This window comes from Dasypus novemcinctus, chromosome 1 (genome assembly GCF_030445035.2).
Source record: "Dasypus novemcinctus isolate mDasNov1 chromosome 1, mDasNov1.1.hap2, whole genome shotgun sequence".
Taxonomy (NCBI): domain Eukaryota; kingdom Metazoa; phylum Chordata; class Mammalia; order Cingulata; family Dasypodidae; genus Dasypus; species Dasypus novemcinctus.
Window position 1 is genome coordinate 95,084,615 of NC_080673.1, and position 25,823 is coordinate 95,110,437.

The 25,823-nt window shown below is 34.6% G+C and overlaps 1 protein-coding gene across 4 annotated transcripts in view; it reads left to right on the forward strand.

The window, feature by feature from the left end:
* Positions 1-25,823, forward strand: part of PPA2 (inorganic pyrophosphatase 2) — a 120,144-nt gene that overhangs the window by 88,725 nt on the left and 5,596 nt on the right. For 3 of the 4 annotated variants that reach the window (XM_058294615.2, XM_058294630.2, XM_071215205.1), the window contains exons 8-11: positions 4,236-4,370; positions 4,899-5,026; positions 7,597-7,682; positions 15,532-15,601. In XM_058294615.2, coding sequence (XP_058150598.1) covers positions 4,236-4,370; positions 4,899-5,026; positions 7,597-7,682; positions 15,532-15,601 — 419 coding nt within the window. The remainder of the gene's footprint in view (positions 1-4,235; positions 4,371-4,898; positions 5,027-7,596; positions 7,683-15,531; positions 15,602-25,823) is intronic. The other variant, XM_012518669.4, reaches the window with a different exon arrangement.

Consider the following 25,823-nt stretch of genomic DNA (forward strand, 5'->3'; position numbering starts at 1 on the left):
GTGTGCTAGAAACTGCTCTGTGCTTCCTTTTTTTTTTTTTTTTTAAAGATTTATTTTTATTTATTTCTCTCCCCTTCCCCCTCTTCCTCCCCCCGTTGTCTTCTCTCTGTGTCCATTCACTGTGTGTTCCTCTGTGTCCACTTTTATTCTTGTCAGCGGCACCGGGAATCTGTGTCTCTTTTTGTTTCCTCATCTTGCTGTGTCAGCTCTCTGTGTATGCGGTGCCACTCCTGAGCTGGTTGCGCTTTTTTCGTGCAGGGTGGCTCTCCTTGAGGGGAACACTCCTTGTGTGTGGGGTTCCTCTATGCGGGGCACACCTCCTTGCATGCATCAGCACTACGGGTGGGCCAGCTCATCACATGGGTCAGGAGGTTCTGGGTTTGAACCTTGGACCTTCCATATGGTAGGCGGACAGTCTATCCATTGAGCCAAATCGGCTTCCCCTCTGTGCTTCTTTCACAATATTTTGTTTAATATTCACACAATCTTCGTCGATATGTAAGATTGTTCTTTTATTGATTTTATTTTATTTTATCAGATTAAGAAATGGGACATGGGCTAGGGGGTGTCAGGGGATGTAAGGGTTGGTAAGTTGTCTAGCAAGCCATTCAAATCTAGTCCAGCTCTAGAGCCCATGCTTTTTACCACCGCATTATGCTGCCTCTCTGAAAACTACTGGGGTTGTCCAAAATATTTGTGGCTTTGGATGGTATTGGTTTCTGGGAGTGTTAGCCATTTGCTTGAAAATTAGATATCCTGGTAGAAAGATACTCCTTTGATCTTTATTCCTTCGATTTCATTGATATACCTTACTAGGTATGAGTGTACAGGGATGGTGGTGTGAGTGGGGAAGCAGTTGAAAAACTGGGACACATTGCATAAAGTGTACTATAATTAGAATAGAATTAAATTACTAGGGGTCTTGTTTTTGAACCTTCACCTCTTTCTGGTTTTTTGTTCGTTTGTTTGTTTTTAGGTTTCAGTTGTAATCCTATGATGGGATGAAGAATGTGGGGAGGGTCAAAATTCTAAAGTTTGTTAGTTATCTGACCATAGACAAGTCATTTAACCTCTGGAAGATTCAGTTTCTTCATTTCTAAAATTGTGAGGTTGATCATCTAATCAATAAGTAATGCAAATACTCCTTAAGTTTCTCCCCATCTCTAAATTTTTGTTGTTCTAGGATATAGTTTGAATCCATTATTTTTAATGGATTCTTCTTTTATTTAAAAAAATAAAATAAAAATCTTCAAAGTTAGTGCCACAGAAAACACAATTTAAAGGATCATGAGATAGATTTCTGGGATGTGTTGGAACATTTTTAAGTGCTTTGGGGTAGCTCTTATGCGATGGAGTTCTCTGTGATCCAAAGCCAGTGCTTTTAGTCATTTTGTTGTATACTTCAAAATCAGTTCAGAAAAAAATGAAATAAATATTTGAATTTCCACTGTGTGCAAGACACCTGGATGGTGTTCATCTTCTTGGTCATGTGAAATTTCTTGTAAACCAGTAATGAGTATTTCTGGGAAAAATCTATCAAGTCTTTGTCAAGAGGTATTTTCCAGTATAATACATATAGGCTTCAATGTATAGTTGCTTTTTTTGGTAATAGTCATTTTGAAAGTGTGTTAATTTCCATTATTTTTCATGATGTAAATATATCTTTTTAGTACAATCTTTGACTTATAAAAGTTGAATATGTGGAAAAGGATGAGGAAGGAAAGGGCAGTTGAAATGGTTAATGTTCATTAAAATATGTACTGTTACATATGAATAGGTAGACCAGTGTGGAAAACATGAAAATCTGTTAGAAATTCTGGCTAAGCACAAACTGTTAAAATTAATTAATTTTCTGAGCTGGAACCTCTATTTGTGATGAAGACATACAGCGAATACATTTATGTGGAATGAAACTGTTGCATCTTGTAAATGTTTATAAGATGTTATTAAAAACATATGTTCCTCCTTCCCACAGATTTTGTGTAGAGAGCTAGTTGTGCGCATGTTTTGCTTTGTGTTAGCAGCATCTACAGAATTGGAATTTTGTGCAAATGTATTTGTATCAACTCTTTCAGTAAAATTTCAAGGAATTGGAGATTGCATTTATTTTTCCCCCTTTCTGCTTTTGAACAAAATTGTATCATGTGTCAATTTCTGGGTGTCTTTTTGTTTGTTTTTTGTTTTTAAGGACAAGGAGATGCATTACTACGTTAATGTTACTGTTCTTTTAATTTAAAAATAAAAACAAAAAATCATTAGCTGATTATCTGCTTTCCTCACTTCATTTTATGGTTTGTTTTAACCATATAAAAGCGGCATCTAAGATTTTTTCCCTAACGATCTACCTTGTAGAAATAGAAATGGTTCACAATTTGGTAGTGTGGATGGAAAGTTTAAAAATGTAAGTGTATATAATTTGACATAGCTCCATGGGGGATTCTGATAGGTTCCTTTGAGAACCATTCCAGTAATCTGTCCTTCTCTGCCAGATTGAGTCTTGCATCTAGAATAATTGATAACTTTTATATATATTCAGTTACCAGGAAACTTTTTTTATGTTACATCACATACTCAGTTTTGATGATACCCTCCACACACACACTACCTGTTGCCCCATATTTAAAGCTAGTATATTGAAGTTCTCTTTATTCTCTTAAAAAATATTGAGCAAATTACTTAACCTTTTGGAGCCCCAGTTTCCTAATTTATATAAAAGAAATGAATAATACCTAATTTATAGGTTTTGAAGCTTAAATGATATGCCGTTGCTGGGTCATAAGTTTAAAATATTTTGATTTTTTACTCTATATTACCAGATTGCCTTTCACAATGACTGCATTAGTTAATATTTGTATCATCAATGTATGTGATTCGATGCTTCCTCGATGATACTTGAATTTTTTTCCCCAATCTGATAGATAGAAAATGTTATCTTGTTTTATCTTTGTGATTTTCTGCCTCCTAGTAAGTTGGAGCATCTTTTTAATATATTTTACTGGATGTTTGTATCTCTCCTTCTGTCAATTGGCTATCCATTTTATTTACCCATTCTTTATTGGGTTGATATTTTCCTTTGGTTTATGGGACTTGCTTTGCTATTTTGCATATTAATCCTTAATTACTTAGGTTGCAAATATTTTCTCCATTTGCGGAGAAACTATGTTTTACCTTTTCTCTTACAGACGTTTTAAATTTTTGTTGTACTCCATTTTATCAGTCTTTTACAAGACTTTAGCATTTTTATTCTTCTTTAAGGATTTATTACTCTACAGTCAAAAAATATTTTTCTGTACTTTATTGTTTTATATTTAATTTTTTACAAGTGTGTTCTTAATCCATGTGTAATTTAATTATTTACATATAATTTTCCCAACACCCCTTAAAGAAAAATCTTATTCCCTTCCACTATTTTGAAATGCCTCCTTTATCATATACTGCATTCCTATTTATACAGTCTGTTTCTAGATTCTCTGTTTAGTGTCAAAGGTTTATTCCTGTTATTTTAATTCCTATAGTTTCATAATAAGAACTATGCAAGATATCTAAATCTACCTTCTTTAGTTCTATTTTTCACGCTTGTTTTTGTTTTTTACTGTCTGTATTCTCTATCTTCATTACTCTGCATTATTTTTCTTCATAGGACTTTTTACCACTTACCATATTGAGTATTTGTTTCTTTATCTGCTGTCTCTGTCTTCCCAGTGTGTAGTCCATTAAAGTAGAGACTTGTTTCATTTTTACTCTTCTATCTCCACACAACAGTATCTGACACATAGTAAAATATTTTGCCAATAAGTGCTGAAGCCCTTCTCATTGAACCTTAGGATGTTCTTTTTTTATGTACCGCCCTCACCTTTTTGTCTTCAGCATTCCTCTAGCCTAATATTTCCAAAACAGAAAATGGTGTTATAACTTGATCCTTTATACCCTCCATTGCCTAGAGAATGACATATAAATTCCTTAGTGTAGTATGTATGATTCTTAATGACTTGGTCTCTCTAGAGAATTTCCCACTCCCTTCCTACCTAACACTGATGCCCTAACCATACAGAACTGCCTGTGTATTTCCTAAAACATTCTTTCTTAGTGTTATGTGTGCTGTTCCTTCTACCTTTTCCCCTATGGTCTGCTTAGTGACAATCCTCCTCCTTTTATTATGCTTTCTGCTTTCTTTTGCTCCTTCCTATGTGACTTTTCCACTCCTTGTACATGTTGCTATTAAAATGTCATTGCAGGGAAGCAGATATTGCTCAAGCAATTGGGCACCCATCTACCACTTGGGACGTCCCAAGTTTGGTTCCCAGTGCCTCCTAAAGAAAACAAGCCAGACAGCAAACTGACGCAACGAGATGATGCAACACAGAGACACAGTGAGGAAACGCAATGAGAGATACACACAAAAAAGCAGGGAGTAGAGATGACTCAAGTGATTGGGCGCTTCCCTTCTACATGGGAGGTCCCGGGTTCAGTTCCTGGTACTCCTAAAAAAAAAAAAAAAAAAGGCAACGTGCAAACAACAAATGGGGGGAGAAATAAATAAAATAAATCTTTAATAAAAAAACCTCATTGCACTTGATTGCAGTTTGTTTTCTGTTTCCATTAGTTAGACCTCTGAGCTCCTTGAGGAAAATAACTTTATTGTACTCATCTACTTATCCTCTATGTTTGAAAAGCCTCTGAAGATGCTCAGTAAATTTTGGTAGAGTGAAAAAATAATGTTTTACGTATGAGAAATACAGAAACCCAAAGGAGATAGAATACATGTAGGTAATTATGCTGCTAGTTAGTGGTAAACATGACTAGAACCCACTTTTCCTATCTCCTCATCCCAGTGTTCTATGACTAAATGGAATGAAGTTTGGTTTTTAACAAAGGCTTTTTGTTTCTTCACTTAACAGATATTGGTGATGTCAGGAAGTACAAACCTGGTTACTTGGAAGCTACGCTTAATTGGTTTAGAATTTATAAGGTGCCTGAGGGAAAACCAGAAAACCAGTTTGCTTTTAATGGAGAATTCAAAAACAAGGTGAAGATAATAATTTTTATTTTAAAATGAACTTCCTGATACATGTACAATACTTCTTTCAATTTGGGATGTGGGGCTTTGTTCATATGTGAATTTTTGCATGTAGCATAATGGAAAAAAGTGCTTTTATTGACCTTCATGTTTAGAATATTATTCTTTTTAGTTAAACCTCTGATCTCTAAATGAATTAATGGGGCTGAAAAATATATCTGTGTATCTAATCTCCTTCATGTTCTCAGAAAATGAAGGAATTTCATTATTAGTACAACTCTGCAAATTGTGTATGAAGAAGAATCCTCTATTTACTATTTTAGGGAAGAGGAAGTTATTTACTCTTAATGCAAATAAGTATCTAAGGGCCCACCTAAATGTTCCTTTTACCATGACTAAATTAAGCTGCTTAGCAATTAAAGCAATTGATTGTTCTATTGTCATAGGATTTTTCTGTTAGAATACCACGAAGTTACCATAAAGTGTCTCTACTCTGACATAAATAGAAAAAATAGGCGTTTTTTAAGAAGACACATTAATATGAGGGTTTGAGATTTGTTTAGGATTATTAAATATATATATAAAATTATTATTTTAGACTAGATTATTTTATAAATAAAAAACAAAATTTAAAAATAAATTATTTTTATCTTTCTCCTCAAAATTATCTTGTATTTTATGTTTGAAATAATTCAAATTTCAAACTTACATTGTACTTTTGTGGCCCTTTACTACCTCAGAGTAAACCTGCCAAGTCATGAATTTATAAAAGGTGAGGTAGTTTTTGTTTTTGTTACTTTTTTGCTAAGTACTGATTTTCTGTGGTCTCTTTTCAGGAAATAACCATTTTATGCATTCCTTTTTAACAGCTGTAGTTTAATGTATAATGCCTAATTCAGGAAAATTAAATTGTGTCTCAACATGGTTGAAAAGATGATTCCTGTTCTTTAATCTAGGTGTTCTCTGCTTCCTTCCTTAAGCATGTACTGAAATTTATTGTAAATAATCACAAGTATCTGAATAATTTGGTTAGAAATCTTTCCTTATATTATCAAGACAATAAATTGGATTTCTTATCCCAAATCTTAGATGCCCCAACAACCACTTCACTGAGAATTTAGCCATTCTTCTTCATCTTAGGCAACAGTAGACCTGAGAGAACCTTTTTTGGAAAGGTGAATTTCTCGATATTGTTATATCTGAGTTCCCAAGATTCTATATTTTCTTCATTATCATAATGTCATTGAAGGAGGAGGAAGTATTAAACTAGTTCATAAAGATTCTCCTTAAAAAAAAAAAAAGCAGCATTTGGGAGTAAATCTAAAGAATTTTCTGATTTGGAATAATAAAATAAATTTTCCTTAGATGGTCTTGCTGATACATAGCTGGTAAGAGGTATATCTATTATTAAATAAGGATTTTTAGACAGCATATGAATTTATACTGTTTTATTTTCTTAGGCTGCTTGAACAAATACTGTGAAATGGTTTGGCTTAAACAGTGGGAATTTATTAACTTCTGGTTTAGAGACCAGGAAAATGTCCATATCAAGGCATCATCAAGGCAGTGCTTTCTCCCCAAGACCACGGCATTCTGGGGCTGGCTGCCCGGGACCTTTGGTCTTTAGCTCGTCACATGGCAAGGCAAATGGTGGCATCTCCTGTTCTCTTCCTTCTCTTTTGGGCCCTTTTGATCTCAGCTTCTGGTTGCTCCATCTGTGGCTTTTTCTCTCTTTGTACAGATTTTATTCTCTTAGATTAAAGCCCATCCTGATTGAAATGGATTACACCAATCAGTAGCCTCATCTAAAGGTCCTACTTAAAACAGATTCACACCACAGGACTGGATTAGACTTAAGAACATGTTTTTCTGGGGTACCATACAGCTTCAAACCACCATACATACTAAGAAAAAAATTTGAGAATATTAAGGAGATTTACTATTTTCAGACAGTGGATAGTGTAAAATAACTGCACAATTAGACTACTTATACTTTTGACAATAATGAAATTAATAGTTACATGCTTACTTATAAGCCAGGTACTAGGCTAAGCCCTTTACGTAGAGAATCTTATTTATTCTTTCAACAGCTTTATTATTCAGATTGAGTAGTGATAAACTTTTCTCCGTAGTAAGTATTTCTCAGTAAATATTTTAGACTTTATGAGCCATGCTCTCTGTCACAACTACTCAGCTCTGCTGTTGGAGTGCTAAAGCAGTCATAGGCCATAATGTAAATAAATGGGGTGACTGTGTTCAGTAATACTTTGTTTACAAAAATGGACAGAGGATTGGATTTGACCAAAGGGCCTTAGTTTGCCAACTCCTGATTTAGATGATCCCTATTTTATTCCAATTTATAGATTAAAAAACTGAGGCATAGTGAGATTAAGTAGCATGTCCAAAGTCACACAGCTGGTAAGGAAGGTAGCCAGAATTTATATTCATGTTTGCCTGCCTCCAGAGTTCATGCTCTTAACGATTTTATTGTCACAGTGAGACTAGTTCAATGTTAGTAATAGAATTAACAAAAGAAATTAATATTGTAATTGCTTTGTCTGTTTTTTATTTGGAACTAGGCGTTTGCTCTTGAAGTTATTGAATCTACTCATAAATGTTGGAAAGCACTGCTTATGAAGAAGTGTGATAGAGGGGCTATAAATTGGTAAGAATTTGTTTTCTCTATATACCGTTATTTTATTATTAATTGGAACTAAACAGCCATATAATACCACTCAGATTTCTTTTTTTTTTTTTAAGTGAATTGTTTTTTTTTTTCATTAAAAATATACTTATGGAACTCCTCATTGGGTATTAATGGCACTATCAAACCAGGAATTGAGACTATAGAAAAGAATAACTAGCCATGATTTCTTTTCTGAAAGGATTTATAGTTTAGCAGGTGGTACTAGAAAAGTAAACAGGCATTTAATTATAATGCATTGTGGCAAGTGCAAAGATGGAGTAAAAAAAATTAGCAATTTTCAACACGCAAACATTTGGCTATTTGATTTACCTGATAACTTCTTGTAAAAGCCTTCTCATCCAACCTGAGCTGGATCATTAGCTGATTGAGTTAGGGGAAATCAAACAATAGTATCATACGTAATTCAAACATTTTATTTTAATTTAAAGCATTTAAATGTATATTTATTCACCAGTTTCAATATAGGGCTAATACTTTTCTATGAGTGTAGGTCCACCAATGGAGTTCCACTTCATCTTTCTTATATAAACCACATCCATAATTCATGCAGAATTTACGGTTTCGGTTTCTTATACTGGGCCAGAAATTTAAACATCCTGTATATGACGTAAAACTCTTATACTTAAAAACCCTTGTAGATTTTGTGGATTATTTTTTCTTATTTTTATAGTTGTCTTACCTACACCTAGTTTGATATACAAGTGTTTATAGATTCGTCTTTATTGAGGCTTTCTAGAGCATTCTACTTAGTATTCATAGAAACAATTCTTTCTGCACACTATTTCATATATGTACATAATTACTAAAATATAAAATTTTATTTTAGATTTTAAAATTTTCATATTTTAAAATATGAAATACATATGACATTTACAAGTTTGGGAACAAAACAAATGACTCTTGGAAACCTGATAGCTGGGAGCAAAAGGACATAGTCATTCTAGAGATCCGAGTACTATCTGAATTCATTGCTCTCTTCTCTGAAGCAGGAGAAATTGGGAAGCTGTTCACTATTTCAGAAAATACTGATTAAAGGTTTGCTGCCAGGTATTATACTGGTTCTAGAGATAATGCTATGAATATAGTAAATAGAGTCCCTGCCCTCTTAGAATATAAGTCTGGGAAGGAATAAAGACAGTAAGGAAATAATTAGAATGAAGTAATTAGATGGAGTAAGAATTAGTTTTCAGTAATAATTTATTCAAACTATAGCAAAGGTTCATCTTGTGTATGACACAAATGCTTGGGCTTTATAGCTTCAGATTCTTGTAGAAGAAACACTATTAAATCCTTGATCTTCTGGTCCATTTTTTCTACCTCTTATTCAGACCACTCTCTTTTTGCTAGCATAGTCTTGAACTGTAGATAATTCTTTCTAATTTTAATCATATAATTTATTAGCAACAAATCTGGGTATAACTGTATGTCCTTTCATCCTGACTAAACCAATAACTGGTAGACTGAGCTCTTTGTTATGGACTAGAAGTCAGATAAGCCCCTCCAAAAGAACTTAGCTCTTTTTGTGTAAGTGTATGCTAACCCTTGATGGGACTTGAAAGTTGCCCTGGTTTCCTCAGCTGCACAGCTAGAGACCATCTCATTGGTTAATTTATCTACAGCCTGATAACATTCCTTCTGTATGCATTCTAACTGCCTTTACTGAGAGAGTAACTTTATTTTTAAACTCCGAAGTCATTTTACCATAGCATTCTAGGTAATGGTAAAGATTACATTAACAGGCGGCAGACTTGGCCCAGTGGTTAGTGCGTCCGTCTACCGCATGGGAGGTCCGCGGTTCAAGCCCCAGGCCTCCTTGACCTGTTGGAGCTGGCCCATGTGCAGTGCTGATGCATGCAAGGAGTGCCCTGCCATGCAGGGGTGTCCCCTGCGTAGGGGAGCCCCACATGCAAGGAGTGCGCCCTGCAAGGAGTACGCCCCGTAAGGAGAGCCGCCCAGCGCGAAAGAAAGTGCAGCCTGCCCAGGAATGGTGCCGCACACACGGAGAACTGACACAAGATGACGCAACAAAAAGAAACACAGATTCCCGTGCCGCTGACAACAACAGAAGCGGACAAAGAAGACGCAGCAAATAGACACAGAGAACAGACAACCAGGGTGGGGGGGGGGAGGAGAGATAAATAAATAAATAAACAAATCTTTAAAAAAAAAAAAAGCATTACATTAACAATGAGTGTTGACATTTATTGAACTGCTTACTATTTCCAGGTACTTTTCTAAATAATTTTAAAGTATTATCTAATTAATACTCATGAAAACCTTCTAAGATATGTATCATGGTTATCTTTATTTTACATATGAGAAATTGAAGCCACATAGATATTAAGTAACCTATCTAAGTCATGCAGTGAGTGATAGAGCCAGGTTTTAAACCCAGATTCCAGAACCTACTCTCCTAACAGCTATACTCTACTACCTCCTCTATATTTTCTTTTGAAATCAACAAAATAATTTTTTTAACTTATGAATTTTCAGGACACGAATAATACATCTGGTAATTTGAAGTCACAGTGTTCAGAATTTTAACTCATTTCTGTAAGTTTATCTCATTTTTTAAATCACCAATATATTCAGGGTTCTTAGATTTTTATTTCTTTTGCCTTTACGTAATAAATTGCTTATCCCTTTTAATTCCTTAAAATGCACTCTGTTTTTAAGTGCACACCATTTTTAAACCTATTTTCTTAATCCAGTTTACATCCACATTATTTATCACAGCTGTTCTCTCAGTGTGCAGCCCCTCAGTGCTACTAAGGAATTTGTTAGAATTTCAGATGCATTGTTCCCTTCTCTGAATTTAGGAGATTAGAATCTCTGAGGTGTAGGATCTAAGCATGTTTTATTAGCTCCTTAGTTAATTCTGATGAGCCTCTGCTTAAGAACCACTGATAAAATCCAAAGTTTTTCTCATAGAAAAACAAAGAAGGCCTTCCAAGATTTGACCCCTGCCACCTGTGTAGCTTCAGTTTTCAACACTTATTACCTCTTATTTTCTGTACCAGCATCTTAGAACAACTTGTCACTCCTCACACAAACCATGCTCTTATTGATCTCCAGGATTTTTATTCATTCTGTGTCCTTTGCCATGATTGTCTTATCAGTTCATACTGGCTAACTTCTTGCTTATCTTTTAAGACTTAATTGGGGGTTTTTTGGAGGTACTGGGGATCGAACCTGGGACCTCATACATATGAAGTAGACACTCAACTATTGAGCTACACCCACTTCCTTAAGTTTTAGTTTTGACTTCTTCACCTTTTCTAGGAAACTTGCCCTCATACCTTTACCCCAGACTAGCTTAGATGCCATTCCTCTCCATATTTCTTGGCCCCTGTGTACTTCTATCATTGCATTTACAATGGTCTTAAATAATTTATGTGTGTCTCTTCCTTTGGAATAAAAGCTCCTTCGAGAGCAAATAGATGAAGATGCCTTAATCATCTTTATACTCCTAATACCAGGCATGCAGTAGGTACTCAATACCTGCTGGAGTAAACAGTTGAGTAATATTAGAAAGCCAACAAATGTGTGTTGTTTTCAATCCAGGTTGTGACTTTTGTGTTTCCAGGGTCACTGCATTTATTAAATTCTTTAATGGGTACTTTGAACAATTCTCCTTATTCCAATGTGTTTTAGGTTGTTATAGTTATTTTTTTAATCACCATTTAATGTTTACACAGAAAGCTATATATTATTTTAGCAGAGAAGATTTAATTATTTCTGTTATTAGGAAAACTTTAAAATCTCTTCTTGGAGAAATATTGATTTTGCCATCTGGTTTTACTATTCAAACCATCTTACCCTTTCTTCAACCACCATTTATTATGTATCTTTATTTTTAAGAAATCATAAATGTACTGTTTAATTTACCAGTTTGTTTTATTTATTTCACTAACCATTATTTATTCTGATCTACTTGTCTTCTAAATTTTTAAAGTTTTGATTGATTCTCAAATGTTCTCTGAATTATAGAACTGCTTTTTCAATTATAATTTCTTTACTCATAAATTTTTTTATTACAGACATTCTCCCACTTAAAATTTTTAAATGTGATTATGGCATTTTAAGCTCAGAAACTTTTTGTGGCTCCCTTTTATTATGGGATTTAGTCCAGCTCCTCTGTGTAGTAACAATATATCAAAATCTACCTTTCCAGCCTCATGTTCTGTTCCTTCCTACCCGTTGTCTTTCTTGTATTAACTCCTACTCATTCTTCAAGAAGCCGTTGAAATGTTACCTTTGCAAATAATTTTCATTTCTTCTGGGCAGAATTGATTATACTCTCACCTGTGCTCTCATATCACTTTTATACATATTAGTATGTAGAATTTGAGTTGTTTTGTTATTTTTTAATGCCTCAAATTGAATTTGTATTTTAGCCCTTAGTTATAGGACTTGGCACATAGTAGGTAGTTAAAACCTGCTTGCTGAATGAAGAAATATATTCAGTAAATTATTTAGGTTTTGAAATTCTTTTAACTTCCCAGAGGAAGGTGTATTTAATCTGGTACTTTCTGTATGGTAATAGCTCCAATTTTTTTTAGCTTTATATAAATCTCTTTCAATCTTCCTTTCTTCTACAAACTCTGAAGTTTATGGTCCACAATCAATGTCATCCTCATCTTTTTAATTCTCTTTCCTTTTTTCTTGACTATTTTACTTTAGAATGAAAAGCTTTGACAAATCTGTACCAGGATGCTGACTTTCAGGATTCTCCTGGATGTGGGCATTTGTCTGCTTGAGATTTTTTTGAAGAAAAAAATTTTCCCCTTTCTGAGATTCCATATTGCTGTCCCTATAAATTTCATCTTTTTAAAATCTGTTTATTATTTCCACATCATTTCTATTTTTTATTTAATCAGTTATTTTTCACTATTATGTATCCAGTAATATATCTTTTCATTATTTTTAAATGTAATTTGGGTTTGTGGTGCTTAAGCATTTTGGGTATTACCGGTCCTTTGCTCTCCTATCATCTCTGCTTGTTTTGGCCAGCGAGGTTGTGTATAGTTGTTTTGGCCAGCGAGGTTGTGTATAGTTGTGTATATGTATTGTTTACAAATTTAGAACAAAATATTTTATTACCTTATTATAAAAAGGAAAATAATTCATTCTTTTTAACTATTATTTTAAATCTCATTTAGAGTAGGCGCCTTCAGCTAAGTCATCCCTCCTTTAAATGATCGTCTCGCTTCTCCTAGGCAGCATTTGAGAGCTAAAAGAACCTTAGAGATCATAAGCTCCATGGGGGCTCCATGATTCAATATTGTATTCCCAGCATCTAGAAAAATGTCTGACACATAGTACACAAATAATTTTTTGAATCAATAAATAAATCTGAAAGAGAGTTAATCAATTCTACATGAGGGCCAGTTCAGAGAAAGTAAAATATTTATTGATAACATGCCTTTTAATGCACATTCAAACACTGAAAGTGAAAAATCACTTAAATAACCAGGGAACATGTATATATATGTTCTTTTAACCTAGATTACATACTTTATTGACTAAACGATGTCAGTGAAGAAGTTGGCACTGTTTTTAGACATGAAAATGTTAGATAAGAGCTTACTAGAGAAATAATAACAAGAGGCTTTGTAGTCCTTCATGTTTTGTATAGTTATATCATGCAAGAGTCTCCTAAATCATTTGTACAATCTATCCCTTTCATTCTTGAAACAGCTATACTAATAATTTGACCACAATGTAAAATAGCAGAGCCAGTGGTTTTTATAGTTTTCTACTAGTTATTTTTCAAGATATTTTATTGGAGTTGTTAAAAAAAGTTCACTATTTTAAAAATATACAGTGTTGGTTTTAATATTGTCTGTCTTTTCTCACATTCCTTTTGGTAGCTTTGTTTTATTTTATTTTATTTTTTTAAGATTTATTTATTTCTCTCCCCTTCCTCCTGTTGTCTGCTCTCTGTGTCCATTCGCTGTGTGTTCCTCTGTGCCCGCTTGGATTATCAGGCAGTACTGGGAAACTGTGTCTCTTTTTTCTTGTGTCATCTTGCTGCATCAGCTCTCCGTGTGTGTGGTGCCACTCCTGGGTGGGCTGCGCTTTTTTTTCACACTGGGCGGCTCTCTTTGCGGGGCGCATTCCTAACGTGTGGGACACCCCTACACCGGGACGCTCCTACGTAGTACAGCACTCCTTGCACATGACAGCACTGCGCATGGGCCAGCTTACTGCACAGGTCAGGAAGCCTTGGGGATCGAACCCTGGACCCTCCGTAGGGTGGACGGATGCTCTATCAGTTGAGCCACGTCCACTTCCCTGTTTTATTTTGGAAGTAGAGGACTACTTTATAAATAGGGTTAACAGATTTAGCAGATAAAAATGATACTCATTTAAATTTAAACTTCAGAATGATTTTTAAAAAATATGTAAGTATGTTCTGTGCAGTATTTTGGATATACTTATACTAAAAAATAACTTGTTAGTTACCTGGGATTCAAATTTAATTGGGTTTTCTGTGTTTTGTCTGGTAACCCTATTTAGAGAAGACTTTTTGCTCTTTGACCATCATTTTCTCAATTTCCCGGAAATATTTTACTTTGCTTCAAGTTATATGTTAACGTCATTGTATATAGAAGATTTAGTATATACCATGCTCTTTTCAGAGGACTAGTATTTGAGACACTCCAAGGTCTGTCTAATTGCGTGCCTATTTCTTTTAAAATTTCTTTTGACTTCGATTAGGGAAACATCTGATTTATAAGACCCTACCTTTTCAAGTTCCAGCTTATTTAAACGTGGGCTGTAGAGAAGAGAATACAAAAATGTTATAGTCATACAGGTGATAATGCCAACCTTCATCACATTTTATTGATGTCAGGATGAAAATAAGTCCCACATTTTGAGTCTAGACAGAAGCCAAAATGACAACGTATACTCTATACCCAATGTCAGAATAAGACAGATATAAGTTAAAAGACAGTCATAGACCTTTTTATCATCGATATTCTGTCATATTTCACAAAGCTATTATGATAATATATATTCCTTAGATCTACTTGGGAGCAAAATATGTTTGTGTGTATGTTTCACTTATTCTCATTTATGAGAATCTAATCTTTTGTTTTAAAATTTTAATTAGGCTTTAATTCACCACCTCTCTATTTCCATTTTTATGAAATGAAAAAAAAATCAATATTACATGGCTGAGAGGAATGATGGCTTTGTTTTCTAGGAAGTAGGAAATACATACTGGCATGCTTATGGAAATACAGAAAAGATTTTGACTTTACAGAGTTTTTAATCTGGGAAGAAACTGCTGTTCTTTTGCTTTGTTGAACTTCCCTGCTTATAAGAAATTACAGAGTTTTCATTTTCATATCATTTCCTCTCATCTCTCTTAGCTCAAATCTTCTATACCTGTTAAAGAAAGGGATTCCACAGCCAATTACAATGTTAATCTCCTCATTTTGCCAGAAAATTCCTCCTTATAATCATTATTCAGTGGGCCAAATGTAGTTCCTCTTTTCTTCTTTAATAAAGGTGAAGCATAGTTGTGGTGGAGCCTTTTATATATACCTCGAAATTATTGGAATTCGTATGATATGTATTTTTTTAATTCTGAAGATCATTATGCTGTGGAACATTCTATATTTGTAAACTTGCCTGAAAGAATATACAGTAATTTTAGTTGTCCTAATATATATTTATTTAGTTCCTGGTTAACTGGAATTATATAGTCAATGTGGAATTTTTAGAGTTGGTTTTCTTTTTAGTAATCTATCCTTTTTTATCCTATTTAATAATAACATTTTCTTTTCCTCTTCAGTACAAACGTGCAGGTATGTGATAGCCCTTTCTGTTGCACTGAAGAGGAAGCAAGATCATTAGTTGAATCGGTAAGGAGTAGATGTCTAAGACATCCTTCAATCTTATAAATGTCATGCATAAGTCAAACAGAAATTCTGAAAAATCTAGCATTAAAATGTATAAGTTCTTTTGGGAAGCATAAAGTTAAAGTAATAATAACAGTGAGATTTATTTTTTTAATCCAAGGGATTTAAGGCAAAACCCTAAAACCTTTTATTTTTATTTTTGAAATCATGTTCACCATTTAACTAATTTCATATGTAGCTTTTTTAACATTGCTAATTTATTGTTATTCATATGCATTTGTTTTCCTCTGTCTGTCCTGTTCCTATGAATTATCCACCATCCATCCATAAGGCAAGAGGATGCCTGACATGTTCAAGAAACATACAGGGAGACAGCAGTTAGTCGTGGAGTGGGGAGGAAAAGAGAAGATTAAATTGGAGATGTTTGGATTTGAGGTTGGAGATGTAGCAAATTATTTTTAAAAACAACCAACCAACCAACCCTTGGAAAAACTATTCTAAGGATTTATTTACTTTTTCTTCTCTTTTGTTTTCTTTTTTTTAAGAGGTGCCAGGGATTGAACCTGGGACTTCATAGGTAGGAGACAGGTGCTCAGCCATTCAGCTGCATCCACTCTCAGAATTTTGTTTTTTATTCTGAATGAGGTGCAGAACTATTGGAGGGTTTTGAACAAACGAATGATAGGATTTCATTTAGATTTTAACAGGATCACTGACTGCATTGGTAAGAATGGACTATAGAGAGACAGGGAAAATGTGGGAAAATCATTATTATAATGCAGGCCACAATATAGTTTTGTTTTCTCACAGTTTTCAGTTTTGTGTCTATGTAGATTATATTCTGAACCTAGTTTTCATCAATATTTATTAATATTTCCTTCAGAAAAATATTAAGAAAACAAAGGAAAAACTTTTCCTCTTTGTCCAGTCTGTCTCTCACTAATACTGACTATCCTATTTATTTTAATTTTGAATTTATAAATAACATAGATATGATAGATACTGTCTCAAAATTAGCTTTAAGATTATTTTCTGTCTTCCATCCTGTCCTTTATTTTCTGTCATACTAGTAGGAAAATTATCTTCTCAGAAAAAAGTAATAATAATTGAAGTACATAGCTATCATCTACATAGTTAAATTAGGAGAATCAGATTAGAATTTAGAAAAATTAATGCCCATCTTTATTTAATAGCTTGATAACTTTGTTGAGATTCATGATAATGAGGAAAGTGCTGTACTGATTTTTCAGTAAAAATACTGTAGTAGAAAATCACAATGCAAAGAAACTAGTCTCTTCTTCATCCAGTCTATAGGAATTTGTCATGCATGGGATTTCAGCATTAAAAATTTGTTAAGCAAAGTATGCCCTATTAGCCTTTGACTAAGAGTCCAGATTAAGTAATATTTTCTCATAGAGAGTTTATCCACTTGTAATGAGAAAATTCTTTTTAGTCAAAGCATCAAACTCCATGACAATTGATCTCTTCAGGACCATAATGAAATTTTTGAATCAGAATTATTTAGGTGTATATCCCCAAGTCTTTCTATTTTGCACTGTATTCAAAGTACTGTCAGTTTTTGTTCTTTGGTTGTTCAGAGTAACTTAAGATGTTAAAGTTTTCCATCAAGCTGGGTCAGATTCAGACTATATCAGTCCTGGGCTTGTATGGAAATAGTTTAGCAGGTTTACAATGAGTAACCTGTTCCTTTACAAATATGACATGTATCCAAGTATTATTGTCCTGAATCTTATCTGTAGATGTTAAATGAGTCGAAACAAGGACAGATACTAAGAGAAATTTTTAGTATCTGCATGAATATGACAGAACACTCAGGAATGAGTTGATTAGGTAAGATTTTAGGATAAGGTTACAGTTTGGTGAATGGGCAGTGTTTAAAATACTCAAAAAGAAAAGGGCTAACCTTTTGAACAGTTAATAGAGTTGTTGCAGGAAGCATCTACTGATAAATATTATTCAAGGGAAAAAAACAGAATGAAGTTGGAGGACACATACATTGCAATCTTAAAACTTACTACAAAGCCACAGTAATCAAAACCCCATGATACTAGCACAAGGACAGACTTATAGACAGAAATCAACTCTCACATTTATGGCCAACTTTGGCAATGGGGCAAAAGCTAATTAATTGGGAAGAATAGTCTCATCAACAAATAAATGGCACTGGGTAAACTGTATCTCAGTTTGCAAAAAAAAAAAAAAGGAAAAAAAGAGGGAGGAATCCTACCTTGCACCTAAAACAAAAACCAGCTCACAGTACATCAAAGACCTAAATATAAGAGCCAGAACTGTTAAATTCCTAGATCAAAACATAGGGAAGCATCTTCAGAACCTTGTTTTAGGCAGTGGTTTCTTGGATTTTATACCCAAAGCACAAGCAACAAAAGGGAAAATAGATAAATGGGACCTCATCAAAATTAAAAAGTTTCGTTCTTCAAAAGATTTTACCATGAAAGCAAAACAACAGCCTACACAATAGGAGAAAATATTTGAAAATGACATATCCAATAAAGGATAGTACCCAGAATCTATAAAAAAACTCCTTCAACATAATAAGAAGACAAACAACCCAATTTAAAAATGGGCAAACCATGTATGAGTTCCTGGGTTCATTCCCTGGTACCTCCTAAAAAAAAATGGGCAAAAGACTTGAATAGACATCTCTCCAAAGAAGACATACAAATGGCCGGAAAGCACGTGAAAAGATGTTCAACATCATTAGTCATCAGTGAAATGCAAATCAAAACCACAATGAAATACCATGTTGTACCCATTAGAATGGCTTCTATTTAAAAAAAAAAAAAAAGTAGAAAAGAGCAAGTGTTGGAGAGGATGCAGAGAAATAGGAAGACTCATTCATTGCTGGTAGCAATGTAAAATGGTGCAGTCACTGTGGAAAACAGTTTGATGGTTCCTCAGAAAGCTAAGTATAGAACTGTTTATGACCTGGCAGTCCCCTCTACTGGGTATATACTCAAAAGAATTGAAAACAGGGACTTGAACAGGTATTTGAACCCTGATGTTCCTAGCAGCATTATTGACAATTGCCAAAAGATGGAAGCAACCCAAGTATCCAGCAACCAATGAATGGACAACTAAAATGTGGGACATACAATGGAATATCATTCAGCTGTGAAAAGGAATGAAGTTTTTGCTGAACTTGACAAGCTGATCCTGTAATTTATATGGAATAGTAAAGGGCCAGGAATAACCTGGAAAAGATTAATAAATTTGAGTAAAGAACAAAAAAAACCTGTAAGCAATTTAGTGATACCATAAGGTAAGATAAAGATAACCATTGAGTATGTCATTATTGCAGGGTGATGGGAATGTGGAGATGCATGGGAAAAATACAATTAGTGTGACTTATGGACTGTGGTTAACAGCAATACTGTAATATTCTTGCATCAATGCCAAAGTTGTGTTGATAGTGGGGGCTGGGGGTATGGAGAAGATGTGCCAGGTATGCACACTAGTAATTACAAAGATCAAATTAAGATACAATATAGTTTTATAGTTATCAGATTGGCAAAAATTTAGAAATCTGATAATACCAAGTGTTTTCAAGCAAGTAGGGATTAGGGACCTCTCAACTTATACTTAATTATATGTTTGATGGGAGTGTTAACTGGTACAACCATTTTGAAGAGCAATTCAGTAATTTCTAGTAAAGTTGAAGACTCATACCCAGCTACTCAGAAATTTTCCTTCTAGGTACAAATTCGAGAGAAACGCTAAAATATGAATTTATATAACCAGACTTGAAAAATTTGAAAACTGAATAAATGGCTATTACTATGATACTGAATAAGTAAATTGTGGTATATTTATGCAGTGAAATGCCATGCCACAGGTAAAATATATGAATTAGAACTGCATAAATCTGCATGGATAAAATCTTCAAAGCAGTGTTAGGTGAAGGAAGCAGTCTGTAGCAGGACGCATATAGGATATGCCATTTATGTAAATTTTAAAACACCCAAAAATACTATATATGTATATTTTTTTTCATTTTTAAAGACGCTTTAGATTACATAAATGTTATATCAAAAATATAGGGGAGGGCAAGGATGTGGCTCAAGAAGTTGGGCACCCACCTCCCACATGGGAGGTCCCAGGTCCTCAGAAGGCTTCCTAAAAAAGAAAAAAAAGATGAGCAGAGACAACAATGAGATAGACAAGGGAGCCATCTGGAGGGGAGTGGAATATAATAGGGGTGTCCCACATACCCATCCCCTCCCCGTCTCCAACTTTTCCCCAGTAACAATATCTTTCGTTAGTGGGGTACATTTGTTATAATTGATGAACACATTGAAGCACTGCTACTAACCATGGTCTGTAGTATACATTATAGTTTACACTTTGCATCACACAATTTTATAGGTTTTGACAAAATGTATAATGGCCTATACCCATCATTGCAATGTCATGCAGAACAATTCCAATGTCCCAGAAATGCCCATGTTACACCTATATTCCCTCTCCGTCCCCTCAGAACCTCTGGTGGCCACTGTCTATGTCAATGATACAAGTTCTTCCACTGTAGGAATAATAACAGGTCTACTTTAGTATATTTTTAATGAATATGAACAGATGTGGCAGTCAAATTTTAGAAACATAAACGGGAAGGATAAACAGCATTTTCAGCATGGTGGTTACGATGAAAAGGAAAGGGAATAGATGAGATTTTAAATTTTTGTTCAGTAGGTGGAATGTGATCTACAGGGTTAGGTGTATCGGTATGTTCTGCATTTTCTGCATTTTTAAACTATTTTATAATTTTAAGAATTTGTTTCTCCAAGGATAAATTTAAGAATCTCTTTCACTACATCTTAATCCAAAAATATATATTTTACTCACTTTGTTTGGGTTTTCTTTAAAAGTGTTTGATCTATTCTAAATATTCTATAATATAATTCTTTGTTGTTTGACTTCTCGATCTCAAGCTAAATGATGGTACTAATTTACTTAAGAATATTTGTCACCCTTTAAGTACTTTATTGTAGTAGAAACAATTTACAGCTAGAAATAGGATTTCATTTTTATTAATAACTTAAAAAATATATGTCCAGGTCTATAAAACCAGGATACTTTCATATCCTGGATGACAGCTCATATAAATAATAATGCATTACTGATTGGAGTAGAAAACACTGTATATAGCAAAATATTTGAAATACCAGATACACATAAGCCATTTCCTACTTAACAATCTAGTAAAATCCTTTTCTTTTTGTTATGGTGTTTATGTGCATCATCATTTTTTTTTATAAGCATCTTTGTTTCTTCTTTTTGTTTTTTCATTTTATTTATTCCCCCCCCCCCCCCCCCCAGTTGTCTGCTCTCTGTGTCCATTGGCTGTGTGTTCTTCTGCATCCACTTGCATTATCAGGCGGCACTGGGAAACTGAGTCTGTTTTTTGTTGTGTCGTCTTGCTGCATCAGCTCTCTGTGTGTGTGGCACCACTCTCGAGCAGGCTGTGCTTTTTTCATGTGGGGCAGCTCTCCTTGCGGGGCACACTCTTTGCACATGGGGCCCCCCTACGCGGGGCATCCCTGCATGGCACGGCACTCCTGGGCCAGCTTACCACATGGGTCAGGAGGCCCTGGGGATTGAACCCTGGACCCTCCATATGGTAGATGGATGCTCTGTCAGTTGAGCCACGTCTGCTTCCCTGCATCATCTTGATTTGTGTTTTTTTGTACACTGTTAAATATTCCCGATGACATCTGAAAATTTTCAAATTGTGATGGTGAATGAGTTTTTGATAAACAGTTCTTTCTGACATGATAGTTTTAACAGTGAAACAGTAAAGTTAGAAATATCCAATAAATGTCAAAGAAGAATGCACATGCTTTAGGTTTGCTTGGTTGAAAACTCTTACCCGCTAGGTTTAACTTAAATATCATTTCACAAGCTCACTAAACCCCAAAATACCACTTAAGTAATTTTAGAAAAACATGTTCTATTGTAGTCATTAATAAAACATATGGAATAATACAGGCTTTATTTGGGAATGGAACCAAAAACTAACTTCTCCGTTTGGACATTCCCTTCTTTTTACTTGAAAATGCATACCAAGTATTAGTAGAATTTCATTCTTTCCTTCAAACATTTTTGTGATAAGGCAGGTAAAGCTTTAAGCCTAAAACATGGACAAAGCTTAGATCCCTTCCCTTCATGATAAAATTGAAAGAAAGGAAAATAAGGTGTGACAGGATATAAAAGAAACCAAGGGATACTTTTGATGCTATATGTTTTAGTTTGAAAATTCTTTGAAATGGGAAGCATGGCATCATTTTCTAACCCCTAACCTTTTATGAAGAAATTGTACCACAGCATTTTAAAAATTCTGCTATATGTAAGAAAGATGATGATTCAAATGTTTTTCTCCTATTTTTCCCACATTTACACCTTTTATTTGCAATCTCTTAAAAATTCCAATTTGAATCACTGAAAAGTATCTTTGTAGTTGAAGAAATCTGACCTAAATTAGCAACACTAGTAGTACTAGAATACAGTCTGTGTTTTTCCTTCTCTTGGTGCTTTATTTACTTGAAATATAAAAAGTGAATTTTATAGCTCCCTTAATCTCATTTCTGGAAAAGACTCGGTTCTTTGTCATTTAGAGATCTGTGTATTTTACAAACCCCCTTTAAGAAGGATTTAGAATCTCATTTGGGGAAACGGACTTTGGCCCAGTGGTTAAGGCGTCCGTCTACCACATGGGAGGTCTGCGGTTCAAGCCCGGGCCTCCTTGACCCATGTGGAGCTGGCCCATGCGCAGTGCTGATGCGCGCAAGGAGTGCCGTGCTACACGGGGGTGTCCCCCGCGTAGGGGAGCCCCACGCGCAAGGAGTGCGTCCAAAGGAGAGCGCCCAGCGCGAAGGAGGGAGCAGCCTGCCGAGGAATGGCACCGCCCACACTTCACGTGCCGCTGACGACAACAGAAGCAGACAAAAGAAAACAAGACGCAGCAAAAAGACACAGAAAACAGACAACCAGGGGAGGGGAGGGGAATTAAATAAAAATAAATCTTAAAAAAAAAAAAAAAATCTCATTTGAAGGTGGAAGGAGACATCCAGGGCAGAGAAGCAGTATTACACTGATTGTGCTGAGAGGTAGTATAGTTTCGTTATTAAAGGGGCTTGTTCTGACGTCTGGCTAATATGGAGTAACAGGAATCATTTTTCAGTTATTTTCTTACCTGAAATAACTGAAAAATGGAAATAAATAATAGTTTTCAAGGCACTGAACAGTAGGCAAAGTGATACCTGAGAGTTGAGTAAAACATAAGGTGAACCCTATGATGGCTCCAGTTTAGTACCTTGAGAGTTTCCTGGCCATGGCATAGTCATGGAAAACCTAGGCAGAGCCTTGAATTGAGGAAACAGAGCTGAGAGACCAATGGCACGAAAGCAGCTAGAGCAGTTAAGAAGAGAGAGCTGTAAGGAGAGAACTCCAGAGCTGTGGAAGGTCGCACTCTAGTTTATTTGGTGCATGAGAAAACCATCCAATGCCTGGGAAAGAACTAAAGGTAATTGTGCCTAATGCTCGTAGAGGGCCTGTTCCCACCAGCCAACCTGAAAAGATTCATACATTATTGGGTAGAGGACACAGAGGATCTTCCCTTAGTAATTGGCTCTGCAGAGCTCTGGTGTGAATACTGCTCTGGTCCTGCCATTCAGATCTTAAAAACAAACTGAAATGATCAGACTTCCCAAGTAACATAATTATGTCTCAGAACAAAGCTCAGGAATACAGATATACAAAAAATATCCAACATCTAATATGGTAAAATTCACAATACCAGGCAGCCAGTAAAAAATTACCAAACATGCAAAGAAACAGGAAAACATGACTCATAATGAGGAGCTAAATCAATCAAAATCAACATGAAGTGACATAGATGTTAGAATTAGCTGAAAATGACATTAAAACAATTAGTATAACTATATTCCATATATGCAGAAGTTAAATACAGATATGGAAGGAAGACATAAGACTCAAGCTGAACTATTTATTGAAATTATGTATTAGATGGAAAATTCACTGTATGGGATTAATAGCAGATGAGATATTGGAGAAGTGAAAATTAGTGAACTCAAAAATAGTTGAAGCTATGCATACAGAGAAAACAAAAGAAAAGATCATTAATAAGCTATGAAAAACTTGTAACCTAATATATATGTGTGTGTATTTAGAGTCCCCAGAGAAGAGATTTAAGGATGAAAGAGTCAGGAAAATATTTAAGGAAGTAATAGCCAAATTTCTAGGCAAAAAAACCTAGAAACCCACAGATCCAAGATTTCCAAATGAACTGCAAGCACATGAAGAGAACAATACGAAGGTATATTGTAATTGAATTACTTAAAAACAGTGATTAGGAGAAAATTTTAAAAGCCAGGATAGCGGATGTCGCTCAAACAGCTGAGCACCTGCTTCCCAAATGGAAGGTCCCAGGTTTGATTCCTAGTGCCTCCTAAAATAACAACAAAAAGCAAACAAATGAAAAAGCCAAAAACCAACTCAGGGAAGCAGATATGGCTCACATATGAGGTCCTGGGTCCTGGTACCTCAAAAAAAAAAAAAAAAAAAAGCTGGAAGTGGGCAGTGGCATGACACATTAAGTACAGGTGAACAAAGATAAGAATTACAACAAATTTCTCATTAGAAACAAAGTAAACAAATAGTGGAGCAATAACTTTAAAGTCTTGAAGGGGGTGAAAAAAAACAAACAAAACCTGTTAAAATTCAATGCCTAGAATAAATATTGTTCAAAATGAGAGCATAATAAATATATTTCAGACATATAAACACTGAAAGAATTCACCACCTCAAACTATTAAAAATATTAAAGGAAGTCCTTCAGGAAATAAAAATGATAGCAGAAAGAAATTTGGATCTACACAAAGGAATAACAGAAAAGAGAACTATATGGGTAAATGTATTAAGATTGTTTTCTAAGTATTTAAATCTCTACATTAAATGGATTATATGGAGTATGAATATATCCAATAAAATTGCTTATAGAAAAAAAATAAGTGGAGCAGATGTAGCTCAGTGGTTGAACATCTGTTTCACATATATGAGTTTCTGGGTTCAACCTCCCGTACCTTCTGAAAAAAAAAAGATTTTTAAAAGTTACAACCTTTCTGGTAACAGAGCCATGTGTGTTTACATGAGTAAAACAGTGACCTATGGATTAAAGAACAAAATCTCATAAAAAAGATAACTGACTACCGAAGTAAAAAAAAAAAATCCAGTGAGATTTATAACATATTTAGGGGTGAAATATATGGCAACAATAGCACAAAGGTAAGGAATGGAGAAATGGTTCTTACGCCATATGTGAAGTGGTATAATATCACATGAAGATAGACTGATAAGTTAAAAGACAGTATAAACCCTGAAGTAACTGCTAAAATAGCAACACAATTATAGCTATTAAACCCACAGAAGAGACAAACTTTAATAGCGCGCGCACACACACACACAAATATTCAATTTATCCTAAAGGAAAGTAAAAGAAGGGAGAACAAAGAACATATGGGACAAATAGAAAACAAATAGCAAGATGATAGATTTAAAACCAACCATATCAACAATTACATTAAATGTAAATGCCCTAAATCCCACAATTAAAGACAGATTTCTAGTTGTGTAAAAATTAAGACTGAAGTATATGCTGCCTACGAGAAATGCACTTCAAATATAAAGACACCAATAGGTTAAAAGTTAAAAGAGGGAAAAAATATAACCCTTACCTTGCTCATCCCAGGAGATGGCAATCTGTGGCTTCTGATATTGACACCAAGCTAACTAGAACTAAGTTTTGAGATCTCTCTGGCTGGGATACCTTGTTCTTACAGTGTTGCTTTGATCTTTTGGACTGCCTAGGCAAGAGACTATTTCCTCTGTGGCCACTCACTGTATCTACCCAAAGCTATACCTCTATCATGGAAGACAGTGTTTCACTTTAGAGTAGAACCATTCTTTGGATGCTATTTTCTAATGTAGTCAGAATAAGATAATTATATCATACAGGTATGTTTTATTTAGGAGTCTGAGAATGAACATCTTTATGGGGGATTTCATAGTGTCTTTTCTTGATAAATCAGGTTCTGATTCTAGACAACTCATTTTTCGTTCCTCTTCCCTCTTTTTTCCCACAGGAAGATAGACAAAGGAAATGAAAGTAAAA